Source organism: Hippocampus bargibanti, linkage group LG07 (assembly GCF_051943395.1).
Source record: "Hippocampus bargibanti isolate YZ-2025 linkage group LG07, ASM5194339v1, whole genome shotgun sequence".
Taxonomy (NCBI): Eukaryota; Metazoa; Chordata; class Actinopteri; order Syngnathiformes; family Syngnathidae; genus Hippocampus; species Hippocampus bargibanti.
In genome coordinates this window covers 18,221,200-18,241,306 of record NC_142740.1, presented here as the reverse complement: position 1 = coordinate 18,241,306, position 20,107 = coordinate 18,221,200, and the positions used below count along the sequence as shown (strand labels likewise).

The 20,107-nt window shown below is 44.0% G+C and overlaps 1 protein-coding gene across 8 annotated transcripts in view; it reads left to right on the top strand.

Annotated features, from left to right (window-relative positions):
* The window catches only part of LOC148895654 (uncharacterized), a 39,714-nt gene that overhangs the window by 19,326 nt on the left and 281 nt on the right, over positions 1-20,107 (top strand). For 5 of the 8 annotated variants that reach the window (XM_089001037.1, XM_089001034.1, XM_089001040.1 and 2 more), the window contains 47 exons: positions 354-398; positions 669-722; positions 803-847; positions 987-1,040; positions 1,152-1,259; positions 1,335-1,388; positions 1,475-1,528; positions 1,870-1,914; positions 2,014-2,067; positions 2,244-2,288; positions 2,379-2,432; positions 2,512-2,565; positions 2,846-2,899; positions 2,984-3,037; positions 3,122-3,175; positions 3,277-3,321; positions 3,506-3,550; positions 3,727-3,834; positions 3,933-3,986; positions 4,085-4,138; positions 4,319-4,372; positions 4,457-4,564; positions 4,868-4,921; positions 4,985-5,092; positions 5,417-5,467; positions 6,601-6,654; positions 6,963-7,016; positions 7,149-7,202; positions 7,542-7,649; positions 7,739-7,792; positions 8,170-8,223; positions 8,316-8,369; positions 8,439-8,492; positions 8,602-8,655; positions 9,188-9,241; positions 9,328-9,381; positions 9,470-9,523; positions 9,596-9,649; positions 9,718-9,771; positions 15,608-15,625; positions 15,865-15,927; positions 16,023-16,172; positions 16,773-16,917; positions 17,000-17,106; positions 18,009-18,092; positions 18,171-18,368; positions 18,817-19,959. In XM_089001037.1, the coding sequence (XP_088857163.1) occupies positions 354-398; positions 669-722; positions 803-847; positions 987-1,040; positions 1,152-1,259; positions 1,335-1,388; positions 1,475-1,528; positions 1,870-1,914; positions 2,014-2,067; positions 2,244-2,288; positions 2,379-2,432; positions 2,512-2,565; positions 2,846-2,899; positions 2,984-3,037; positions 3,122-3,175; positions 3,277-3,321; positions 3,506-3,550; positions 3,727-3,834; positions 3,933-3,986; positions 4,085-4,138; positions 4,319-4,372; positions 4,457-4,564; positions 4,868-4,921; positions 4,985-5,092; positions 5,417-5,467; positions 6,601-6,654; positions 6,963-7,016; positions 7,149-7,202; positions 7,542-7,649; positions 7,739-7,792; positions 8,170-8,223; positions 8,316-8,369; positions 8,439-8,492; positions 8,602-8,655; positions 9,188-9,241; positions 9,328-9,381; positions 9,470-9,523; positions 9,596-9,649; positions 9,718-9,771; positions 15,608-15,625; positions 15,865-15,927; positions 16,023-16,172; positions 16,773-16,917; positions 17,000-17,106; positions 18,009-18,092; positions 18,171-18,368; positions 18,817-18,969 (3,237 nt within the window). In that variant the 3' untranslated portion in view covers positions 18,970-19,959. Of the gene's footprint in view, positions 1-353; positions 399-668; positions 723-802; positions 848-986; positions 1,041-1,151; positions 1,260-1,334; positions 1,389-1,474; positions 1,529-1,869; positions 1,915-2,013; positions 2,068-2,243; positions 2,289-2,378; positions 2,433-2,511; positions 2,566-2,845; positions 2,900-2,983; positions 3,038-3,121; positions 3,176-3,276; positions 3,322-3,505; positions 3,551-3,726; positions 3,835-3,932; positions 3,987-4,084; positions 4,139-4,318; positions 4,373-4,456; positions 4,565-4,867; positions 4,922-4,984; positions 5,093-5,416; positions 5,468-6,600; positions 6,655-6,962; positions 7,017-7,148; positions 7,203-7,541; positions 7,650-7,738; positions 7,793-8,169; positions 8,224-8,315; positions 8,370-8,438; positions 8,493-8,601; positions 8,656-9,187; positions 9,242-9,327; positions 9,382-9,469; positions 9,524-9,595; positions 9,650-9,717; positions 9,772-15,607; positions 15,626-15,864; positions 15,928-16,022; positions 16,173-16,772; positions 16,918-16,999; positions 17,107-18,008; positions 18,093-18,170; positions 18,369-18,816; positions 19,960-20,107 lie in introns of those variants that run through there. The other 3 variants (XM_089001035.1, XM_089001038.1, XM_089001039.1) reach the window with 3 other exon arrangements.

The window sequence follows — 20,107 nt, the reverse complement described above, 5'->3', positions numbered from 1 at the left end:
CTTTTAGGACTACATAAACATTCAATGCAGCGTAAAAAAACCTCAGACTCTCTTTCTTTTTCATCAGAAAAAAAAGAGTTAATTCTAAGTTATATAGGTCTGGATTTAGATTAGCTTGAAATGGGTGTGGCTGTGTTTTTCAATTCCCCAATAAATTTGGGAATGGCAGTGAATGAGTTAAATGTGTTCAACTTTGAAAATATCCGGAAAAAAACACCACGCAGATAGTTAGACTGCATACGGTTGGATTTTTTTGCTTGATGTTCATCAAATGACACACTTTTAGTGGTATCTTGCAGCAAATAAGAGATTTTTGTGAGGATATAAAAAAATAGCTTCTTTCTTTTTCCTAGGGGAACCCCGGACCTGTTGGACCTGCAGGTCCAAAGGGAGACCCTGTAAGTCAAGCAACCCAAATGGTGCTGATTAATTTCCAGTTACCATATACAGTATGAACATGACAAAACCAGGAACAATACTAGGGAGCGTGTGACCGAGGCTGCCATTCGCGGCGCCATCTTGTCTCTAGTCCTATGATGATACTGATGATACATGTGCAGCGTGTTCTACCGGAAACAAACCTTGTGTGTTCCACATACTTGGAAATTAAGATGATTCTGATTCTGATTCTGATTCTGATTCAGTATAAGTCACTGTGTCTTCTTTAGGGTGGTCCCGGAGATGAAGGAGACATCGGGGAACCTGGATCTGATGGTCTTTATGTAAGACAACAAGCAATTTATTGAAACATTAATTTAAAGACACTTCAAACACAGAGTGGTTTTCTCGTCATTTATTTCAGGGAGCCAATGGAAATTCAGGATTGCCTGGACCCTCAGGTGATCCCGTAAGATTATTTAAAGAAATTTCCCCATTGAAGTTATGTCATTTTCATGTTCAGTTGAAATGTTTTTGTTTTTTTACTAAAAAGGACAGCCCTTTTTTGTTTGTGTGTGTCTTTTGTGTGTTTGTTTGCAAACATCCAGGGAAATAAAGCCATGTGTGGTCAACGAGGTGATCCAGGATTTAAGGGAGACATGGTAGGTTATTGTCTCAGTTCAACTTGGTTCCTGTTAGACTGTTGCGGTTACTCCTTTATTGACTGACAAGCTCGCTATAGGTTCAACGTCTTTTGTTCTGCTTTTACACAGGGCCCACCAGGGCCTCCAGGTAAACGAGGATATAAGGGACGTCGTGGTCCAATGGGACTTGAGGGAATTGGAGGGCCAACGGGACCAGCAGGACTTGACGGACCCAGCGTGGGTATAAACTGACTGATGAAAGTGTGCAATGTTTGAGTTGGAAACTCTGAAACAATCAGGTTTTATCTCCAGGGAATTGATGGTGTCATGGGAGAGCAAGGAAAACAAGGCAAAGATGGGTCAAAGGTCTGTTGAGGTCAAGTTGTGACACTCATGTGACTTCATAGACATGTTTTGCACGACCTTAATTAAGATAATGTGTGTATTTGCAGGGAGATAGGGGCTCGACGGGCATCCATGGAATTCCTGGACCACGAGGAGACAAGGTTGCACAATGAATACGGCAGTTGAAATATTGATCATATTTTGATGAAAACACACAATTTTAGGACCACATTAATTTGATAGCATTGTGACTAAGGGAATTGCATGACTAATGGATGACTTATATGACTTAGTTGATGTTGTTTTAACAAAATTATACAAATCATTAATGATGAATGTAAACAGATCTGCTTAATATAATTGTTTTGCTGGCTCCCTGTTTTGTTGTTCCTCATCATTTCACCTATTTTACTTTTTAATCATTTCTGGGCACAAAAGGACGAACGACAGTTCAACTTCATGATAAATATGGTACAATAAATTATGTGAATGTTTTTCAAAGGGTCGAGAGGGTCGTTCAGGATTTTCAGGAATGCCCGGCTTTTCTGTGAGTACAACATACAACAAAGCATTGGTTTTTTTCGGGTATTTCTTTATTGGCAAATAGAAGTTATTTTCACTTGCTTTTGGTTTTGTTTTCTTGCAGGGACAGATAGGAAAATCTGGTGAACAAGGGCATGAAGGAGAACCTGGTATTAAGGTTCTTATGTGTCTAAACTACTTCTTCCGAGCTTCATCCGCAAACTTAACACAATTATTTGGTGATAATGCAATACTAGCAAAACAAACATGCATGTTTGGTTCAAGAGACTAGATTGTCCACAAGTGTGCACGTGAATCTGTTGTTATTAATGCATGTGTAACTTTTCTGTCCAGGGAAGGCCAGGAGGCGCAGGGCAAAGTGGGCCAAAAGGCTTTAAGGTAAAATCTTGTTGGCAATTGACAAGAGCCTCTTATAAGAATCAAGTCTTCTAATTTCCTCTTAAAAAAAGGATCGGTTTTCCTTGTTAGGGTTTAAGAGGTTATTCGGGAGCTGGAGGACAAGAGGGAATTGACGGAGTCATGGTAAAACCAGTCACATCTGGAATGCTTTCCATTGATTTTGGTCTTATAATAATCAATGACAAGATTTTTTTTTTCTAAGGGACTTGTTGGTGCAAACGGAATAACTGGAGACACTGGACCTTTAGGTGCAAAAGTGAGTTTAGTGTTTTGAAATTAAGAGCAGTGTGCCAAATCCATGAAATGAATGTTCCCAATTAATATGAAAATACAGTAAAGTCTCGTTATATCGATATTCAAGGGAGTCCGAAAAAATATCGATATAACCGGGACTATCGATATATCCGACCCTGTTTGCATGTAATTTTCTCCGTGCGTGCATAGAAATAGTATCGATATAATCGGGACTATCGATATATCCGATATCGATATAACGAGACTTTACTGTAGTCTAAATCCATGCTAACATTTGACAGGGAATTTCAGGGAAGACGGGAGCAAGTGGCCCACAAGGACCTGTAGGGCTGAATGTGAGTCTTTTAGACAGTCATACACAACTTTTACATGTACATTTCCCCATCCTGACTTTGCAACCATGCAATAATTAATTCCAGGGAGAAGTTGGAAGTCCAGGACTGAATGGAATACCTGGGACAACGGGAAAGAGAGTGAGAAACTTTGTATCCTACATAGCAAATCGGTTTGAAGGAGAGACAATGTAACATTCTGTTGAAAATACTGTATTGTTCTAGGGGACAAAGGGGGAACAAGGACTTAAAGGACGGGACGGAATGGAAGGGGACAATGTAATTGAAGCCAAATTCACTGCATTTATATTTTATTTCTTCATATTGTGATTGAGTTGACATTACATTTCCTTTCAATGCCTTTTTTCTTTGTTGGGAAGGGCAAGAGAGGTGAAAAAGGGCCAAGAGGGAAACCTGGTCCTTCAGTAAGCATTGATGTAGTGTTATTTTCAAATGTAATATCAATCTAATTTTACCATGCGCATTTTCCATTTTCTATTTTTTTAACTTTATTTTTGAAAAAAAAAAAAAAAAACAATTATGTCACGTAAGACATTGTCTTTGCTGCGTCTTCACATCTGCTGAACATCACACCTCAATATCTTTTAGGGCAAAATGGGCATGGTAGGACCAAGGGGACACACAGGACCTCCAGTATGACAATTACCAACTGTTCATTGATTTTTTTTTTCATTATAATTTTCCATTTTATGATTTTATGATATAATAATAATAATAATAATAATAATAATAATAATAATAATAATAATAATAATAATAATAATAATATTATTAGTATTAAATTTCATTGTGTTTTCCTCTGATGGCAGGGTACACAGGGTAACATTGGACCATGGGGTGTGGTTGGTACACGAGGCCATCCAGGTGAACAGGGGTCGCGAGGAGCTGTTGGCCTGACAGGAGTCCGAGGGTATCCTGTAAGCCTATGTTTGTACTCTTTACATGAGAATTTCAAACATACAGGAAAATTTTAAGAAGTAGGAAGCAGAGTGAAGTTTTATTCTTTCATGTTCAGGGTAAAGAAGGACCTCAAGGATCAATTGGCCCTCCTGGAGTCAAAGGTGGCAAGGTATACTTTTTCTGCTGATTGTGCTTGTATATTATTACAGGAAATACATGTTTGGTTTGGATTTTTTTGGTGAGGGATTCACTATGGTATTTATTTAGGGACCGAAAGGAATTGTCGGAGAGGGAGGACCTGCTGGGCTCGATGGTGAGGAGGTAGATAGATTATAACTGTGTTGTTGTCAATTGTGACTCGGAATTATCCTCTCTCCCAATTTAAATTGGAAAAGTTGTTAATAAGTTTGTAATTTTAATCTTCTTCTCTGACTGTACAGATTTTAGCGGCTGATATCTTTTGTCAAACAAAATAGTCTTCAATCCAAATATTCCTCCTAGGGTCCGCCTGGACATGGAGGCGATGAGGGATCACCTGGACAAAACGGCACATCAGTGAGTCAATATACTGGAAATAAATGTGTGCGGATAAATCTAATGCATGCACACACACAAGTATGTTGATTAAATTTATTTTAGGGTGACAAAGGAAGCAAGGGCCCTCCTGGTCAGAAAGGTCCAAAAGGGGCTGCAGGTGACCAAGGTGCCCGAGGTCCTGAAGGTGTCAAGGGTCGTCAAGGAAAACAGGTTATGACTACACATTTCAAACACTTGATATTTCATTAGTGTGAGTTAAAATGTTCTCAACAGTGAAAATAAAATGCCAAATCAAGAATAATGAAGTGCAAAAGACAATTTGGAGTGATGTAATAAAAATTCATGGATAAAATATAATTAACATTAGTCTGTGATTCAGATATTTTTTGCGTTGCAGAAGGCCTTGCAGGCCCTGACGGCCCACCAATGATATATCCTCATCTTGTCCCATATTGTTCTTATTTCATTAATCACCACTGGTTCTCTCTGCTCTCTTTGTGTTCCATCTCACAGGGGCATACTGGGGCACAGGGGTACAGAGGCAAACAGGGATCTACCGGAGTCATGGTTGGTACAGTCTTTGGAGGTTTGGCTTGAGACTGATGTTTGTAAAGAAATAGTTTTCTTCAGGGTGCGCCAGGGCAAAGGGGTGTCCAAGGAATGCTTGGACAGTTTGGACCTGGCGGGGACACTGGAAAACCCGGAAGCAAAGGGCAAAAGGGTCTTCAGGGACATACAGTTAGTATCGTGTTTTTATTGGCGTATTCACCGTGTTTCCCATCCTGTTTCACAACACTTTGTCCCTTGGAGTTGCTTTCATTAAAACCTAAGTGAGAAATCTGCAAACATCTGGCTTTTTTGTTTGTATTTTGCACAAGAATCACTTTTTGTACTACTTTCTACAGAATATTCACAATTCATATGCTGAAATTGGATGAATAAAAAGCAGTCGTAAAGATTGGTGACATTTGAAGCCTTGTACAAAGCTGTATCAAAAACTCAGACTTTTAAATAATGTGACCGGGATTACCGGTACTTCAGCTTTACATTCTCCCATTTCAGGGATCTCCTGGTCGCATTGGACTCCCTGGCCTTATCGGTCCATCAGCACCAGTAAGGCAAAGGTTTTACATTTCATACATGAGTTTTAATATTTCGCTCTATATATGTCAGGGGTCAGGAACATTTTTGACTAAGAGAGCCATAGAAGTAAAATATTTAGAAATGTTTTTCAGTGAGAGGCACACACACGCACGCAAACACACACGCAAACACGCAAGCACGCGCGGCCACTTTTCAACAAAATGTATTATTTAAAAGGACTTTGTGATAGTACTCATCGTTAACATGAATGGTTTTCCGTTCCTCATGATTGGTAAAAATCCAGCCAAACGATCGGAATGAAAGTCAACTTGCCGGGTCAGAAGGCGAAGTTACTGCGAACTATCCTGCACACGGTTCATTAGCTTCCACAGTTTCTGCTGTCTCTCGCAGAAGTATATTGAAGCTAACGTTTGCATGGCGCTTGTTAAAACGGCACTGACATTCCACTGCTTCATTGATGGTATTGTTTCATTGCAAATTAGAATCGGAACATTTCTCTCCAAAGGCGAATCCTTCGGTGCATTCAAGCTGAAGTGTATTCATCATTTGTTTTAGTTGTGGGGCTTATTTAAAGGGGCGTTTACCTGTTTCAACATGACGGCCAGTATCATCCAATCAAAATTGCGCTTTCCGCCAACTGCAGCCCCAAAAGGAAATGAACAGCGAAAAAGCGAGAATATGTATTTAGCTTTATCGGCGAGCCATATGCACCCATCAAAAGAGCCATATATAGCTCGCGAGCCATAGGTTCCCGACCCCTGTTCGATGTGATGGCATTTTGGGTCATCTACTATTAACTGAGTTTTACATCAAGAGCAATGTTGAACTATTAGAAAATGTTCCTCACACTCTGTGGTTTCTCTAATTTAAATGTTTGTTGTTGTTGTTGTTAATGTTGTTGTTATTGTTGTTGTTGTTGTTGCTGTTGCTGTTGTTTTTAGGGGAGGGAATTGGTCACTTCAAAAATGTTGCCATACAATATCTCTTAAGCATTTAATGTATTTTTAATGTATTTTTTTGAAGAAAAACATTTAACTGGTTGTGGTTTTTATTTTGCTCACCTGCAATGTGTACCATTTTTTCACAATTTTAATTGTTTATGAATATTTGAGATCTATTTTTGTGTTTTTGTTGTATGTTAGGGTTTTCCAGGCAAGATGGGCCCTGATGGCAATGCTGGGAATACTGGACCAAAAGTGAAATACTACATTTGTTACCAAATACGATATCAGGGGTGTCCAAAGTCGGTCCTCAAGGGCCTGCCTGTTTTCCAGCTCTCCCGGGAGCAACGCACCTGATTCAAATCATCAGGACCATTTTGATGCTGCTGCAGAGCTGGCTGATGAGCTGATCATTTGAATCAGGTGTGTTGCTCCTGGGAGAGCTGGAAAACAGGCAGGACAGCGACCCTCGAGGACCGACTTTGGACACCCCTGTACTATATGATGTGTATGATCATCTGGTGTCTGATTCCATTTTCTTTTGAATGTTTTATGCTCATCAGGGTAGCAGTGGAAAGGAGGGCGAGCTTGGCCCTCTGGGCATTAAAGGACACATGGTGAGGTTTCACAATGTGATGCACACATCAATCTGGACAAGCATGTTAAATGTATTGATTATATACTTACTATGACCACAGTGAAGCACTTGCATTTTTTTTGGGGGGGGGACAACCTTGTGAAATCCACAGGGCTTAAAGGGTGAAAAGGGAGCAAAAGGAAAACTGGGAACTCAAGGCACAATGGTGAGATATTTTATTTCCCATACTATATCAACTGATATTCAAATCTTACATACACACAAAGAAACCAGCAGCTTTTGCTTGTTTGTTTGTTTATTTTTTGTTTTTGTCTTCTTTTGTTTGTTTGTTTGTTTGTTTGTTTGTTTGTTTGTTTGTTTGTTTGTTTGTTTATTTTTTGTTTGTTTGTTTGTGTGTGTTTGTGTTTGTTTGTTTGTTTGTTTGTTTGTTTGTTTGTTTGTTTGTTTGTTTGTTTGTTTGTTTGTTTGTTTGTTTGTTTGTTTGTTTGTTTGTTTGTTTGTTTGTTTGTTTGTTTGTTTGTTTGTTTGTTTGTTTGTTTTTCAGGGTAGGCCAGGCAAGATTGGTTTTATTGGCACTATTGGTCCTAAAGGTCGGCCTGGACCTGCAGGTCCTCCTGGTCCTCTTGGACATAAAGGAATTCATGGGACAACTGTGAGAAAATGCCAATGCTAATATGACATTACATTGAACTGATATGTTGAAATGTCGTGTGACATAATGTGAATGTTTTTGTTTTAAAGGGATGGTCAGGTCAACCTGGTAATAAAGGTAGCAAAGGAGCACCAGGAAAAACCGTGAGTCAGACAGCGTACTAATAACTAATAGAAAACTATTAACACAATAACATGACAAATTGTTATTTTTTAAAACTCATCATCATAACTCCTGTCAAATCAATTTGTATTGTGTGCATTGTTTTTCTAATTACAGTACATCATGAAATTATCTGTTGTTGAATTATTTTATTCACACTCTCAGGTCGGTCACATCCTCACGTCAGATACCTGATCCTATGCTCATGTTTTCAAGTCCATGGAACACCGGCTGAAATTCTATTTCTTTTGTCTTAATTAGCTTCAATGCTAATTAAATCATGGGATTAAGAATGAAGAAGAATCTGCCCGTGTTCTGCTTTTCTTGAATATATTATCTAACAGGGTGTTTTTACTAGGGACCTGAAGGCCCTCCAGGTGACCGAGGGCCTATGGGGGAACGTGGAATACCTGCAAGTATCCGTATATGCAATACATACAAACATTATGCACAAATCTAAGCAAATAAACAGATGTGCCCTGCTGGTGACTGTCTTATCTTCAGGGGTTGGATGGTTTGGACGGATTACATGGAGTTCAGGGTAATGAAGGTTACCCGGTAAGCAAAATAAGTCATTCTATGAATAATATTCAATCATTTTCCAAAAACTGAATCTGTCTCCAAAAGGGAAATACTGGCGCAAAGGGAGAACCTGGACCTCCGGGCAGGCCTGGTAAACAGGTAAAATATAGGAAACACAACATTACTTTTGGCTCATTTTTCTTTTTTTTCCGGGGGGGAGGGGCAGTTTTCATTAAAAAAAAAAAATATTGTATCTTTAATATCTCAGGGAACACCTGGACCACCTGGTCTGAGAGGAATCACAGGAAAACAAGGTATTCAGGTAAGCACTGTCAGCAGTGGAGTTTGTAGATGGAATTAATTGGACCATAACAGAACAGTCATTCACTGTTGGGAATATCACAGTTAACTTAAAATATAACAATTACGAAAAACAGAAGGGCAATATTTGTTAATGTTTTTCTAATTGGGTTACATGTTTGGGTCACATCTGCTTATTGCATTTGACTGTTCATAGTCATAGTGATACCTGTCCCAGGCACTATTTACAAAAGAAATGCACACATGCACACACAAAAACAACAACCAAACAAAATGAAACGGATCCAAAATACCCGATAACGGCATCACATTAGACTAGATGGTCAGCACGTTGCCCTAACAGTTCATTCGAATCTCGACCATGGCCTTCCTTGCATACTTTTGCAAACTGCGAACTGGCTCAAAACAAAAATCAATGGCAACTAGTCCATGGTGTTACCTTTGACAGATTCCAGCTCACCTGTGACCTTGATGGGGACAGGTGTAAACCAAAATACTCCCCTCAGTATACCATGTCCAATTCCCTCTTTTAGGGAAAAACTGGACCAACAGGAGAGAGAGGACCTCCCACACCGATGGGGCCGAGGGTAAGGGAATTATTTCAATCTGTAATTTTGATGTCTGTGTTACCATAACATAAATGAGGCTCTGTACAAAAATGTTTTTGATACAGGGTATCCCTGGACTGACAGGACAGAAGGGCAATATGGGAAAAAGAGGTCAAAAGGTAAATTTATCCAACCAACCTACAGTATAAATAGTTGTCAAAAGAGCCATTTTTCAGCCACGCCCATTCATTTCATGTTCCCTCACAGGATCTCCAGGGTGAGAGAGGATTTCCGGGTCCAGTTGGTCCAGCGGGGATAAAGGTGGATCAAAGTATTTTAAGCAAAACATGAACTTTCAGATTAATAGAGTGATTTGAACTGTCATTATTTCAGGGGAATTTTGGTCTTCAAGGTGCAAAAGGTCTCACTGGAAATAAAGGGAAGCAGGTAAATTTTTATTCTATTTTAGTTTATGTTAATGTTCTGTATGACTTGTGAGCGGTTGATTTTCACAGGGAGATACTGGACTTCGTGGTCCACCTGGTCAAAGAGGCCCTCCTGGAAGCTCTGTAAGTTGTTTCAAATGACTTAATGGGTCAATTTCACAACAAGGACGTCTTTAAATATAGTCGATAAAATAAAGTGTCAACAAGATAAAGGATGGAAAAACTGCCAGGAAATATCATCATTTACGAGGAAATTTGCATAAACATCTCGTGGACTCAATCGTCTTTTCCTTTTCGGCTTTTCTCTTCAAGGGGGCACCACAGCGAATCAGTGACTTATTGGGCTCAATAAACTCTGAAAATGTAATAATGACTAAATAACTACCAAAACTGTCTAAAATACAAATTACAAATCAGGATGCAGTCGAGCATACATTACACTAGTGAATATATATATATATGAATTAGGAAATAATTTAAAAAAATAAAATGAAAGGGTTTAACTAGTTACAAATTTGAAGTGAAATTTTTGAAATACAGTAAAGTCTCGTTATATCGATATTCTCGGGAGTCGGAAAAAATATCGATATAACCGGACTATCGATATATCTGATCCTGCGGGCATGTAATTTCCCCCTTGAGTTCATAGAAATAGTATCGTAATAAGCAGTACTATCGATATAACGAGACTTTACTGTAATCACATTTGCTTGAACAACTTGTATTTGGCAAATGTATTCAAAGGCAAGTTTGATTCCCTTCCTTTCTGAATATTAAAAGGGAGCCTTTTTTATTTTGATACACTGAGAGAAATTAGTAAATAACTTGAGCATTAGCCTTTAGTTGTGACGATCGCTCGAGTGCTAGGAGGCAGACCTCGAGCGACGGACTTTTGGTGTTAGGGAAGGACCCGAAATACACGGCGTGACAGGCTTGGGTGGATAAAGAGTCTTTACTGGAAACAGCATCAAATAATAACAAACAGGGATGAGTGAAGGAAGATAACTGAATGATAGCAGACCTGGCAACACGGACGTGGAAATGGCAATGACCAAGAATACTCCGACAGAAGACGGTAGTGAGCGGCAGACAGATATAGGCAGAAGGCACAATCAGTGAATGACAATCAGCTGTGGGAACCCAGGTGAATGATGATTGGAGGGGCCGTCTCCCAAGAATGTCGGAGGAGGTGACAGGAGGGGCGGGGCGCGCCCCGGATGGCAGCGAGATGTGACAGTGCCCCCCCCTCAAGGGACGCCTCTCGGCGGCCCCCCAGGTTTGGATGGGTGAGCCGCATGGAAGGCCCGGGTGAGGGATGGGTCGAGGATCCAGGCCCGTGGGACCCATTGACGTTCCTCAGGTCCATAGCCCTCCCAGTCGACCAGGTACTGCACTCCTCTGCCCCTGCGCCTGGAGTCCAGTATCTCCCGCACGGTGTAGACTGGTCCGTCGTCCAATATCCGGGGGGGAGGTGGGGGGGCGGGCGTGGGGGCTAAGGGGCTGGTCTCCACTGGCTTGAGGAGGGAAACATGAAACACGGGGTGGATCCGCATGGTGGGTGGTAGCCGGAGCCTCACCGAGACCGGGCTGAGGATGGCCTCGATGGGGAAGGGACCCGTGAAGCGTGGGCCCAGCTTGGCCGAGGACCCTGCCAGCCGAAGGTCCTTCGTAGATAGCCAGACCTCCTGCCCGACCTGGTAGCTGGGTGCTTGCCGTCGATGGCGGTCTGCCACCCGCCGGTTCCGGGATGCGGTGCGTGACAGGGCGTCCCTGGTCTCCTTCCAGACTCTGTGGGCCCGTCTGAGGTGATGGTCGATAGACGGGACCTCCACCTGGCCTTCCTGTGTGGGAAATAAGGGCGGCTGATAGCCACAGGCGGACATGAATGGGGACCGACCTGTGGCTGCGGAGACCAGGGAGTTGTGGGCGTACTCCACCCAGGGTAGGTGCAGGGCCCACGACGCCGGGTTGTGGAGGCACACGCACCGGAGGGCCGCCTCCAGGTCCTGGTTCTTCCTCTCCGTCTGTCCGTTGGTCTGGGGGTGGTACCCAGACGACAGGCTCGCCGATGCCCCTAGGGACCGACAGAAACGCTTCCATACCTTGGACACGAACTGCGGTCCCCGATCCGACACGATGTTAGTCGGAATCCCGTGGAGACGGACGACGTGGTTAACCAGGAGTTGAGCCGTCTCGGTGGCAGACGGCAACCTGGTTAACGGAACGAAGTGGGCCGACTTGGAGAATCGGTCCACTATGGTGAGGACGACCGTCTTGCCACGGGAGGGGGGGAGGCCTGTCACGAAGTCGACGGAGATGTGGGACCAGGGTCTGGACGGAACCGGTAGGGGCTGGAGGAGTCCGGCCGGGGGCTGGTGGGAGGCCTTTCCACGGGCGCAGGTCGGGCAGGCCTTCACGAAGAGGGTGATGTCCCTCCTAAACCCCGGCCACCAGAACCGTTGGGCGATGAGTTGGATCGTCCTGTTGACCCCCGGGTGGCAAGCTATCTTAGATGTGTGCCCCCAGATGAGCACCTCGGTGCGTAGGGGGGGGGGGACGAACAGGCGATCCTTGGGACAGCCCCTGGGGATGGTGGTGGTTCCCTGGACTTGTTGGACTTTTCTCTCAACCTCCCACCTCAGGGCGCCCAGGATGCGCTGGGCCGGCAGGATGTTGGTGGTAGTCTCCTCCCTTTCTGCCGGCTCATGGATACGGGATAGGGCGTCGGGCTTGGTGTTCTGTGACCCTGGGCAGTAGGTGAGAGAAAAGTCAAAACGGGTGAGGAAGAGTGACCATCGGGCCTGCCGTGAGTTAAGTCTCTTGGCCGACCGGATGGCCGCCAGGTTCTTGTGATCCGTGTAGACGGTGAAGGGGTGTTTAGCTCCCTCAAGCCAGTGTCTCCATTCCTGCAGGGCCAGGACGACCGCCAGCAGTTCCCGATTGCCGACGTCGTAATTGGCTTCGGCGGGGCTGAGCCGGCGGGAGAAGAAGGCGCAGGGGCGTAGCTTCTGGTCGGTGGGAGAGCGCTGGGAAAGGACGGCCCCTACTCCGGACTCGGATGCGTCAACCTCGACCGTGAACGGAAGATCCGGGTCGGGATGACGCAGAACGGGGGGGTTGGTGAAGGCACGACGGAGGCGGTTGAAAGCCCCCTCAGCATCGGGAGTCCACCTGAAAGGGAGCTTGGTGGACGTGAGGTTAGTGAGGGGGAGTGCCTTCTGACTATACCCGCGAATGAAGCGGCGGTAGAAGTTGGCAAACCCCAAAAACCGCTGAAGCTGCTTGCGCGTCTTTGGGATCGGCCATTCCACCACCGCCTTGGTTTTGGCGGGGTCGGCCCTGAGCTGCCCCTGCTCCACCACAAACCCCAGGAACGACAGAGAGCGGACATGGAAGTCACACTTCTCTGCCTTCACATAGAGCCGGTTTTGCAGGAGCCGCGCCAGGACCCGTCGGACGTGTTGCCGGTGTTCTTCTGCAGAGCGAGAAAAAATAAGAATGTCATCGAGGTACACAAAAACAAAAACATTGAGGAAGTCCCTGAGCACATCATTAATTAAATTCTGGAATACGGCGGGCGCGTTCGTGAGCCCGAACGGCATCACCAGGTATTCAAAGTGCCCTAAAGGCGTCTTGAAGGCTGTTTTCCATTCATCCCCCTCACGGATTCGGACCAAATGGTAGGCGCTGCGAAGATCTAATTTGGAAAAAATGGTGGCGGACTGAAGGGGCGCAAAGGCCGAATCCATGAGGGGGAGAGGGTATTTGTTGCGGATGGTGATGTCGTTCAGGCCCCGGTAGTCAACGCATGGGCGCAGGGATCCGTCCTTCTTGTCGATAAAGAAAAACCCTGCGCCCAGCGGGGAACGCGACGGCCGAATGAGTCCTGCCGCTAGAGAGGAGTCTATGTAAGTGCTCAGGGCTTCCCGTTCCGGTTGAGAAATATGGTAAAGTCTGGAGTCCGGTAATGGAGCCCCTGGCTGCAAGTCTATAGCACAGTCATACGGTCGGTGGGGCGGCAGGGATTGGGCGTTGTCTTTGCTGAACACCTCCCGCAGGTCGTGGTAGCAATGTGGCACGCCTTTGAGGCAGATGGCCTCGGGCGGGCCACCGCGGGAGGGGTTACGCCCTGCCGTAGCCGACCGCAGGCAGTTAGCGTAGCAGTAGGGGCTCCAGCCCTGAATGGTGGGGCCCTCCCAAGAAATGGATGGGTCATGGGCCTTGAGCCAGGGGAGACCCAAGACCAATGGCGCGTTCCGGGAGGGCATAACAAGAAATTGACGGTGCTCCACATGGTTGCCTGCCACTCGGAGCTTAAGTGGGGCTGTGAGGTGGGTGACCCGGGCTAATAATCGGCCATCCAGGTCGACGATCTCCTTAGGGGGAAGGAGATCTAAAAGTCGGCAGCCCAGCAGGTCGGCCAGGTGGGGGTCGATAATACACCCGTCGGCCCCCGAGTCCACTAGTGCCCGCACTCTTTGGGAGCTGGAGGGGCCAAATAGTTCACTCTCCAGCTCCAACCGTGTGACTCGTGTCGTGGACTTAGCCCCCAACGGATTCCGTTTCGGCGGGGACTTACATTGGCCGTGGGTCCTAGGCTGGGGGCCTCGGGTGCGACGAGCCCTCGGGTTGGAGCGGTCGTCTCCCCCCCCTATCACCATCGGTTCCCAGAGTCCCTCCTGGGGCTGCGCGCGGTCGCTGCCGGGTGTGGTCGACCGGGGTCGGCTTCGGGGTACCTCGGGCCGTCGGTCGCTCAGCTCCTTTCGCCGCTCTCGAAGACGCTGATCCAAGCCGATGACAATCCCGACGAGGTCGTCGAAGGTGGTGCCGGCGTCGCGGGTAGCCAACTCATCCTTTAGGTCGGAATTCAAGCCGCGACGAAACACCCCCCTCAACGCTCGGTCGCCGTAGCCGCTGCCAGCGGCCTGGATCCGGAAAGCGACGGAGTATTCTGCGGCCGAACGGGCCCCTTGGACGCAGTCGAGGATTCTCCCTTCCGCCTCGACCTCCGTCACTGGATGGTGAAACACCCGGCGAATCTCGGCTACGAAGTCCGGATACGAGGCGCACAGCTCCGGTCGGGACTCTCGTACCGCCAGCACCCATGATTCGGCTTCACCCGCGAGCAGGCTGGTGATGAAGGCTACCTTAGCCTTATCGCTAACGTAGGCGTCAGGATGTTGTTCAAACACGAGCGCACACTGCATTAGGAATTGAGCGCAGCGCTCGGTTTCGCCTGCGTAGCGAGAGGGTTGGGGTCGCGGGGGCGTGCGCCTGCCCACGGGCGGGGGGGGAGGAACAGAGAGGGTGGCGATGCTCTTTTCCATCTCCTTGAGGCGTTGAGCCAGCGAGGTAGTGGCGTGGCGCATTTCCTCAATCGCCTGGGCCAGCTGGCTCGAACGCTCCGCCTCTTGTACAAGGGCGGTAAAATACCTGTCAACGCCGGCGGGGTCCATGGGTGGTCGGAGTATTGTGTGACGATCGCTCGAGTGCTAGGAGGCAGACCTCGAGCGACGGACTTTTGGTGTTAGGGAAGGACCCGAAATACACGGCGTGACAGGCTTGGGTGGATAAAGAGTCTTTACTGGAAACAGCATCAAATAATAACAAACAGGGATGAGTGAAGGAAGATAACTGAATGATAGCAGACCTGGCAACACGGACGTGGAAATGGCAATGACCAAGAATACTCCGACAGAAGACGGTAGTGAGCGGCAGACAGATATAGGCAGAAGGCACAATCAGTGAATGACAATCAGCTGTGGGAACCCAGGTGAATGATGATTGGAGGGGCCGTCTCCCAAGAATGTCGGAGGAGGTGACAGGAGGGGCGGGGCGCGCCCCGGATGGCAGCGAGATGTGACATTAGTGAGGGCACCCTTATTTTAAATTGTGAACCTTTTTTTCTTGGAAATAGCAACTTGAAATATTTGCATTTAATCCTGTTCTCTTTCTATAGGGCCAAATTGGAAAGAAGGTGAGTGTTTGTGATTTCTTTTTTTGCTTTTTTTATCCTGTTCAGGTCAGCGTCCAACAATTAAATCCTCCATTTTTAATGGACAATTATAATTAAAACAACATTGTTTACTTTGTTTGGGTATTTCAATACACCATTTGATTAGCAGTTTTGATCGATCTAGCTAATATGAATTTGGCAGACAGTAAAAATATCATTTCACCCAACATAACGATTACTTGGCTTTTCCCACTTTCTAGGGAATGAAAGGTGTCCAAGGCAACAGTGGAACTAAGGGCATAAAAGGCAAGCAAGGACCCCCAGTAAGACTTGGAGAGTTAAATAAAATATTTCTATGTGAGAAGATGTGAATGGTACTTTGGAATTTTAGGGCTTTTACTATGATTTCCTCCATCAGGGAAAACCAGGTTTATCAGGCAAAAGCAGATCTCATTCAAAATCTGCAAGCACACGAGCTGAAAGAGAAGAAAAATCCTTAACAAAATTCAAGAAAGAGACTGAAGGGAGACACAAGCCAGCACTTCCGATACACAAAGGACGACAAAAAGTATGTACCTGTATAAGATTTTACTTTTTAACATAATGTGCATCTCATGACAGTTTTAATTTTCTTATGCCCGGCTGTAGTAGAGTAAAGTGGGCTGTGGAGATTGCATTGGATTGGATTTACCTTTATCAGTCTCGCAGTGGAGAAATTTACATTTCACAGCAACAAAGTTATGAAAGGAAGATGAAAGGAATGAAAGTAATAAAACAAAATACAGGAGCTGCTGGAAAGGCAGCCACTCTCGCGGTGCCATCTTGTGGTCAAAAGAACGAAAAAACTAAATAACAAACAATTTTGTTTCATTTTATTGTGTGTTTCACAATGCTGAATTAATAGCATCACATATTAACTTCAATGTATATTCCCTCATAAAACAAACCGACCATCGACCACACGGCCAAGACAGACAGGAACTCTTAAGCAGTGCAAGAGAGCAGCGAGAGGGAAGTCTTTTTTCGTGCATTTGACTTAGTTACACCACAACTATATACAACCATTGCTATTCCGGTTGTACTGAATGAATGTTCATCATCATCATTATCATCATCATCATCATCATGAACATCATCTAACTTGACTAAATAATGGATTCTTATGTAGGAGCCAACTTCGATAAAGCCTGACACAAAATCCTATCTCGATGATGAGGCAGATGATGAGTTTTTCAGCTGGCCCCTAGGCACAAAAGACGACCCTGGCACCTCTTGTTATGAGCTGGGTCTCATACATCCACATTTCAATGATGGTGAGAGCGCAAGCAGGCTTTTAATCATATTGCTCGACTGCCAGTGAGCGATGGGGAAACTTTCAAAGTCATTGTCTTTCAGGTTACTTTTACATGGACCCCAATCAAGGTTGTCCCTATGATGCATTGAGGGTATTTTGCAATTTCACAGCAGGAGGAAGCACCTGCATCGACCCCTTGCTGTCACAGGTAAATATTTCATTATGTCACTAACTCCCGGCAATAGCGATTATCACTCAGGATGCAGGATGAATGTGCATTTTGCTGGGAGTTGCTTCATCAATCATGGGATGTGGTTCTTCAGCACGAATGTGATTCAGTCTGTCCATGAAACGATATCAGCCCACTCAACAACACCTTTGAAATAAACCGGAACAGACATTGTGTGATAGTCAGGCTCACTTATTGGGCATAAATTGCCGCAGATGAATTCAAATGTATCATAAAAAACGAATGGAACCCGTTGTAGCCGGAAAGAGGAGACAAAGTTCATATGTTCTTCCATTTTCACTTTACAGTATATAGTGAGTAGTTGCAATGCTGACAGCATGGTAGGAGAGTATTAAGTACAGGGCTTGAATCACTTTATCCTGTTTTGTAAAAGCAATCCACACTTTAAAAAAAGCATGTATGTGAATTGGATACTCGAAATTTTACGCAGGTGTAAAAGTGAGAGTGAAAAAAAAGTGAAGATTTACTCCAGTTTGCCTGCATTTCAAATAAGGGCAAACAATATAAAAAGATGGATGGATTGTTGAAATGCTGCATGTGAAACAACTGGGAAATTAGATTTTCCTTATTTTATCGTACAACTCAGATTTTTAACTGTTATAAGTAAACAAACACATTGCTGACAACCTCGAGAAGCTAATTTTTACTGCCTAACTGTATGCAAAAATAATTTACCAGTCCATGTACATATCAGTCTCATAGAAGAATTGGTTGTGTCAAATTGTGATGTGTTTTTTAATGAGCAATAACGACAGCTGAATATACAGTAGTTTGTAGAGAATTTTCGGTCTTTCCGACCATCTCCATGAGTGATACAAAAAATGAGTTCTGGAAAAGTATAGATATGTTTTGCTGTGTAGATCACTTTCAGCTGGAATTTAGAAGAGCGCCAATTAAGAACATCACCAATCCAATGGTTTAGCCAGCAAAGCGGTTTCGACAAGGTAAGGCTGACTGACCATTGAGTCAGGAACTTGAGCCTCTATCCCAGAGCTAATGCCAATGTGTTGAATGCTTCATAGTTTGACTACCTTGGCGTGGATGTTGTTCAGCTGAGGTTTCTACGATTACACAGTCACACATCCTTCCAGCGCGTGACACTCAGGTGGACATCCAACAACGCTGCTAAGGATGGCATAAGCGACTTTGTCCATTTACTTGGAGACTCCAGCAAAGACATACATTCCAACCACACCACTGTGTCTGCACAAGAACATGAGGTATTAATTTCATTCCAGTCAGTAATGTAGTGTACATAAAATAAGATTAAACTCACAAGATAATTCATCTGCTTTCATTAAGCCAGAAATCCAAGAATACAGAGGAGAGATTGAAATAAATATTTGGACAACTTTAAATCAAACAATGGCTTGAAATTAATTTTGAAATGAAATTTTAATTGTTAAAATGGTTGTTGATTAATTTGATAATTAATTAGCTCTTGATGAATGGAATAATGTTGGAACTGTATAGTGCCACTTAGCAATTTTTTAATGATGATACTAGTGCAGCGTGTTCTACCGGAAACAAATTCCTTTTGTGTTCTACATACTTGGCAATAAAGATGATTCTGATTCTGATAATTTGGAAACCTCATTTGGAAATATAATAATACTAACACCGATAATAATACTAATAAATAATTTGCTCTCTCATGTCGGCTTGCAGGTGGAGATGGTTGTGAAAGTTTGGGGCAGCACAGAGCTACACCGAGGTGATATGGAGTTACTTCCTATCCGAGATCTGGGTCTCGAGACAATATCACATTGGGCGCACATCCCTGAGATCTGCGCCGACTTGGGCCCCCTGTGCTTCTTGTGACAAATGACTGTATGTGCATGCTGTATGCATGTGTCTTTTTCTGTTCTTATTTTCCTTTTGGCTTCTCCCTTCAAGAGGTCGCCACAGCGATGCTGTATGCATTTGTGTGTTTCATAAAACAGTTGTAAATAGCTGTAGAAGGAATGTATGTCGTCTCAACAATGTACATGAGCACTGCTTTCTTATTTTGTGGATATTTATTTAAATGACGTTGATAGAAGTGGAAATATTGGAGCTCTTACAAAATGTGCAAATTCCAATTAATGCTGAGTATTTTTTTTCTGTTTATGCTTTTTGTTTGTTTGTTTGTTTGTTTGTTTGTTTGTTTTTGTACGGAATACCAGAATGAAATGTTACATAGAGCATTTTTGGAAGGATGAGGAGTTTTCAACATAAACACACACAAACATGGTTTTGTTTTAGTTCTTTTTTTTATTGATTTTTTTTGACCAGTTAGAAAAGGGAGAACATGGTCACATTGAGCATCATCTGGTCAAGACATCAAAACAAAACATAGATCACATGACCATCTCAATAAGACGTTTTACATTTTTTAAGCTGATGTTTGACAGCGGTACAGCAAGTACACAAAATTACATGTACGATGTTCAGATGATAGCATCTGTCTAAAACAGTATTTAGGAAAAGACAGTTGTTTAAAACATAAATGGCTGTGGAATAAAATGGGTTCGTTCAGGTAGCTGTACAGGCCTTCATTCACGTTGAGTACCAGGTTTTTACAATAAAGTAAATCTTGGCCACTCCAAGGTCAAAATACGGTCGGAGATATGCTCATATAATTTGGCATGCAACCTCATTCTTGATCATCCTCATCTTGATCATCACTGACCAGAAAAATGCCACTGGGGAAAATTTGGCAAAAAATAACAAAGATGCTCACAGTCTACATAGATGTGTTCTTGTCTCTTTGTATCTAATCATGTTTGACACGCTTAATATAACAACAACTGCAATGTTTATTTTCAAATATCATTCAAATTGCTCTCCAAGCTCATGACAGGAACTAAAAAAAGCTCTTGTTAAAAAAAACATTGAACATATACAAGAGTTGAAAGAAAACAACATTAAAAAAAAGAAAGGAATATATTTACATCTGCCATGATTGACTCCCTACAGG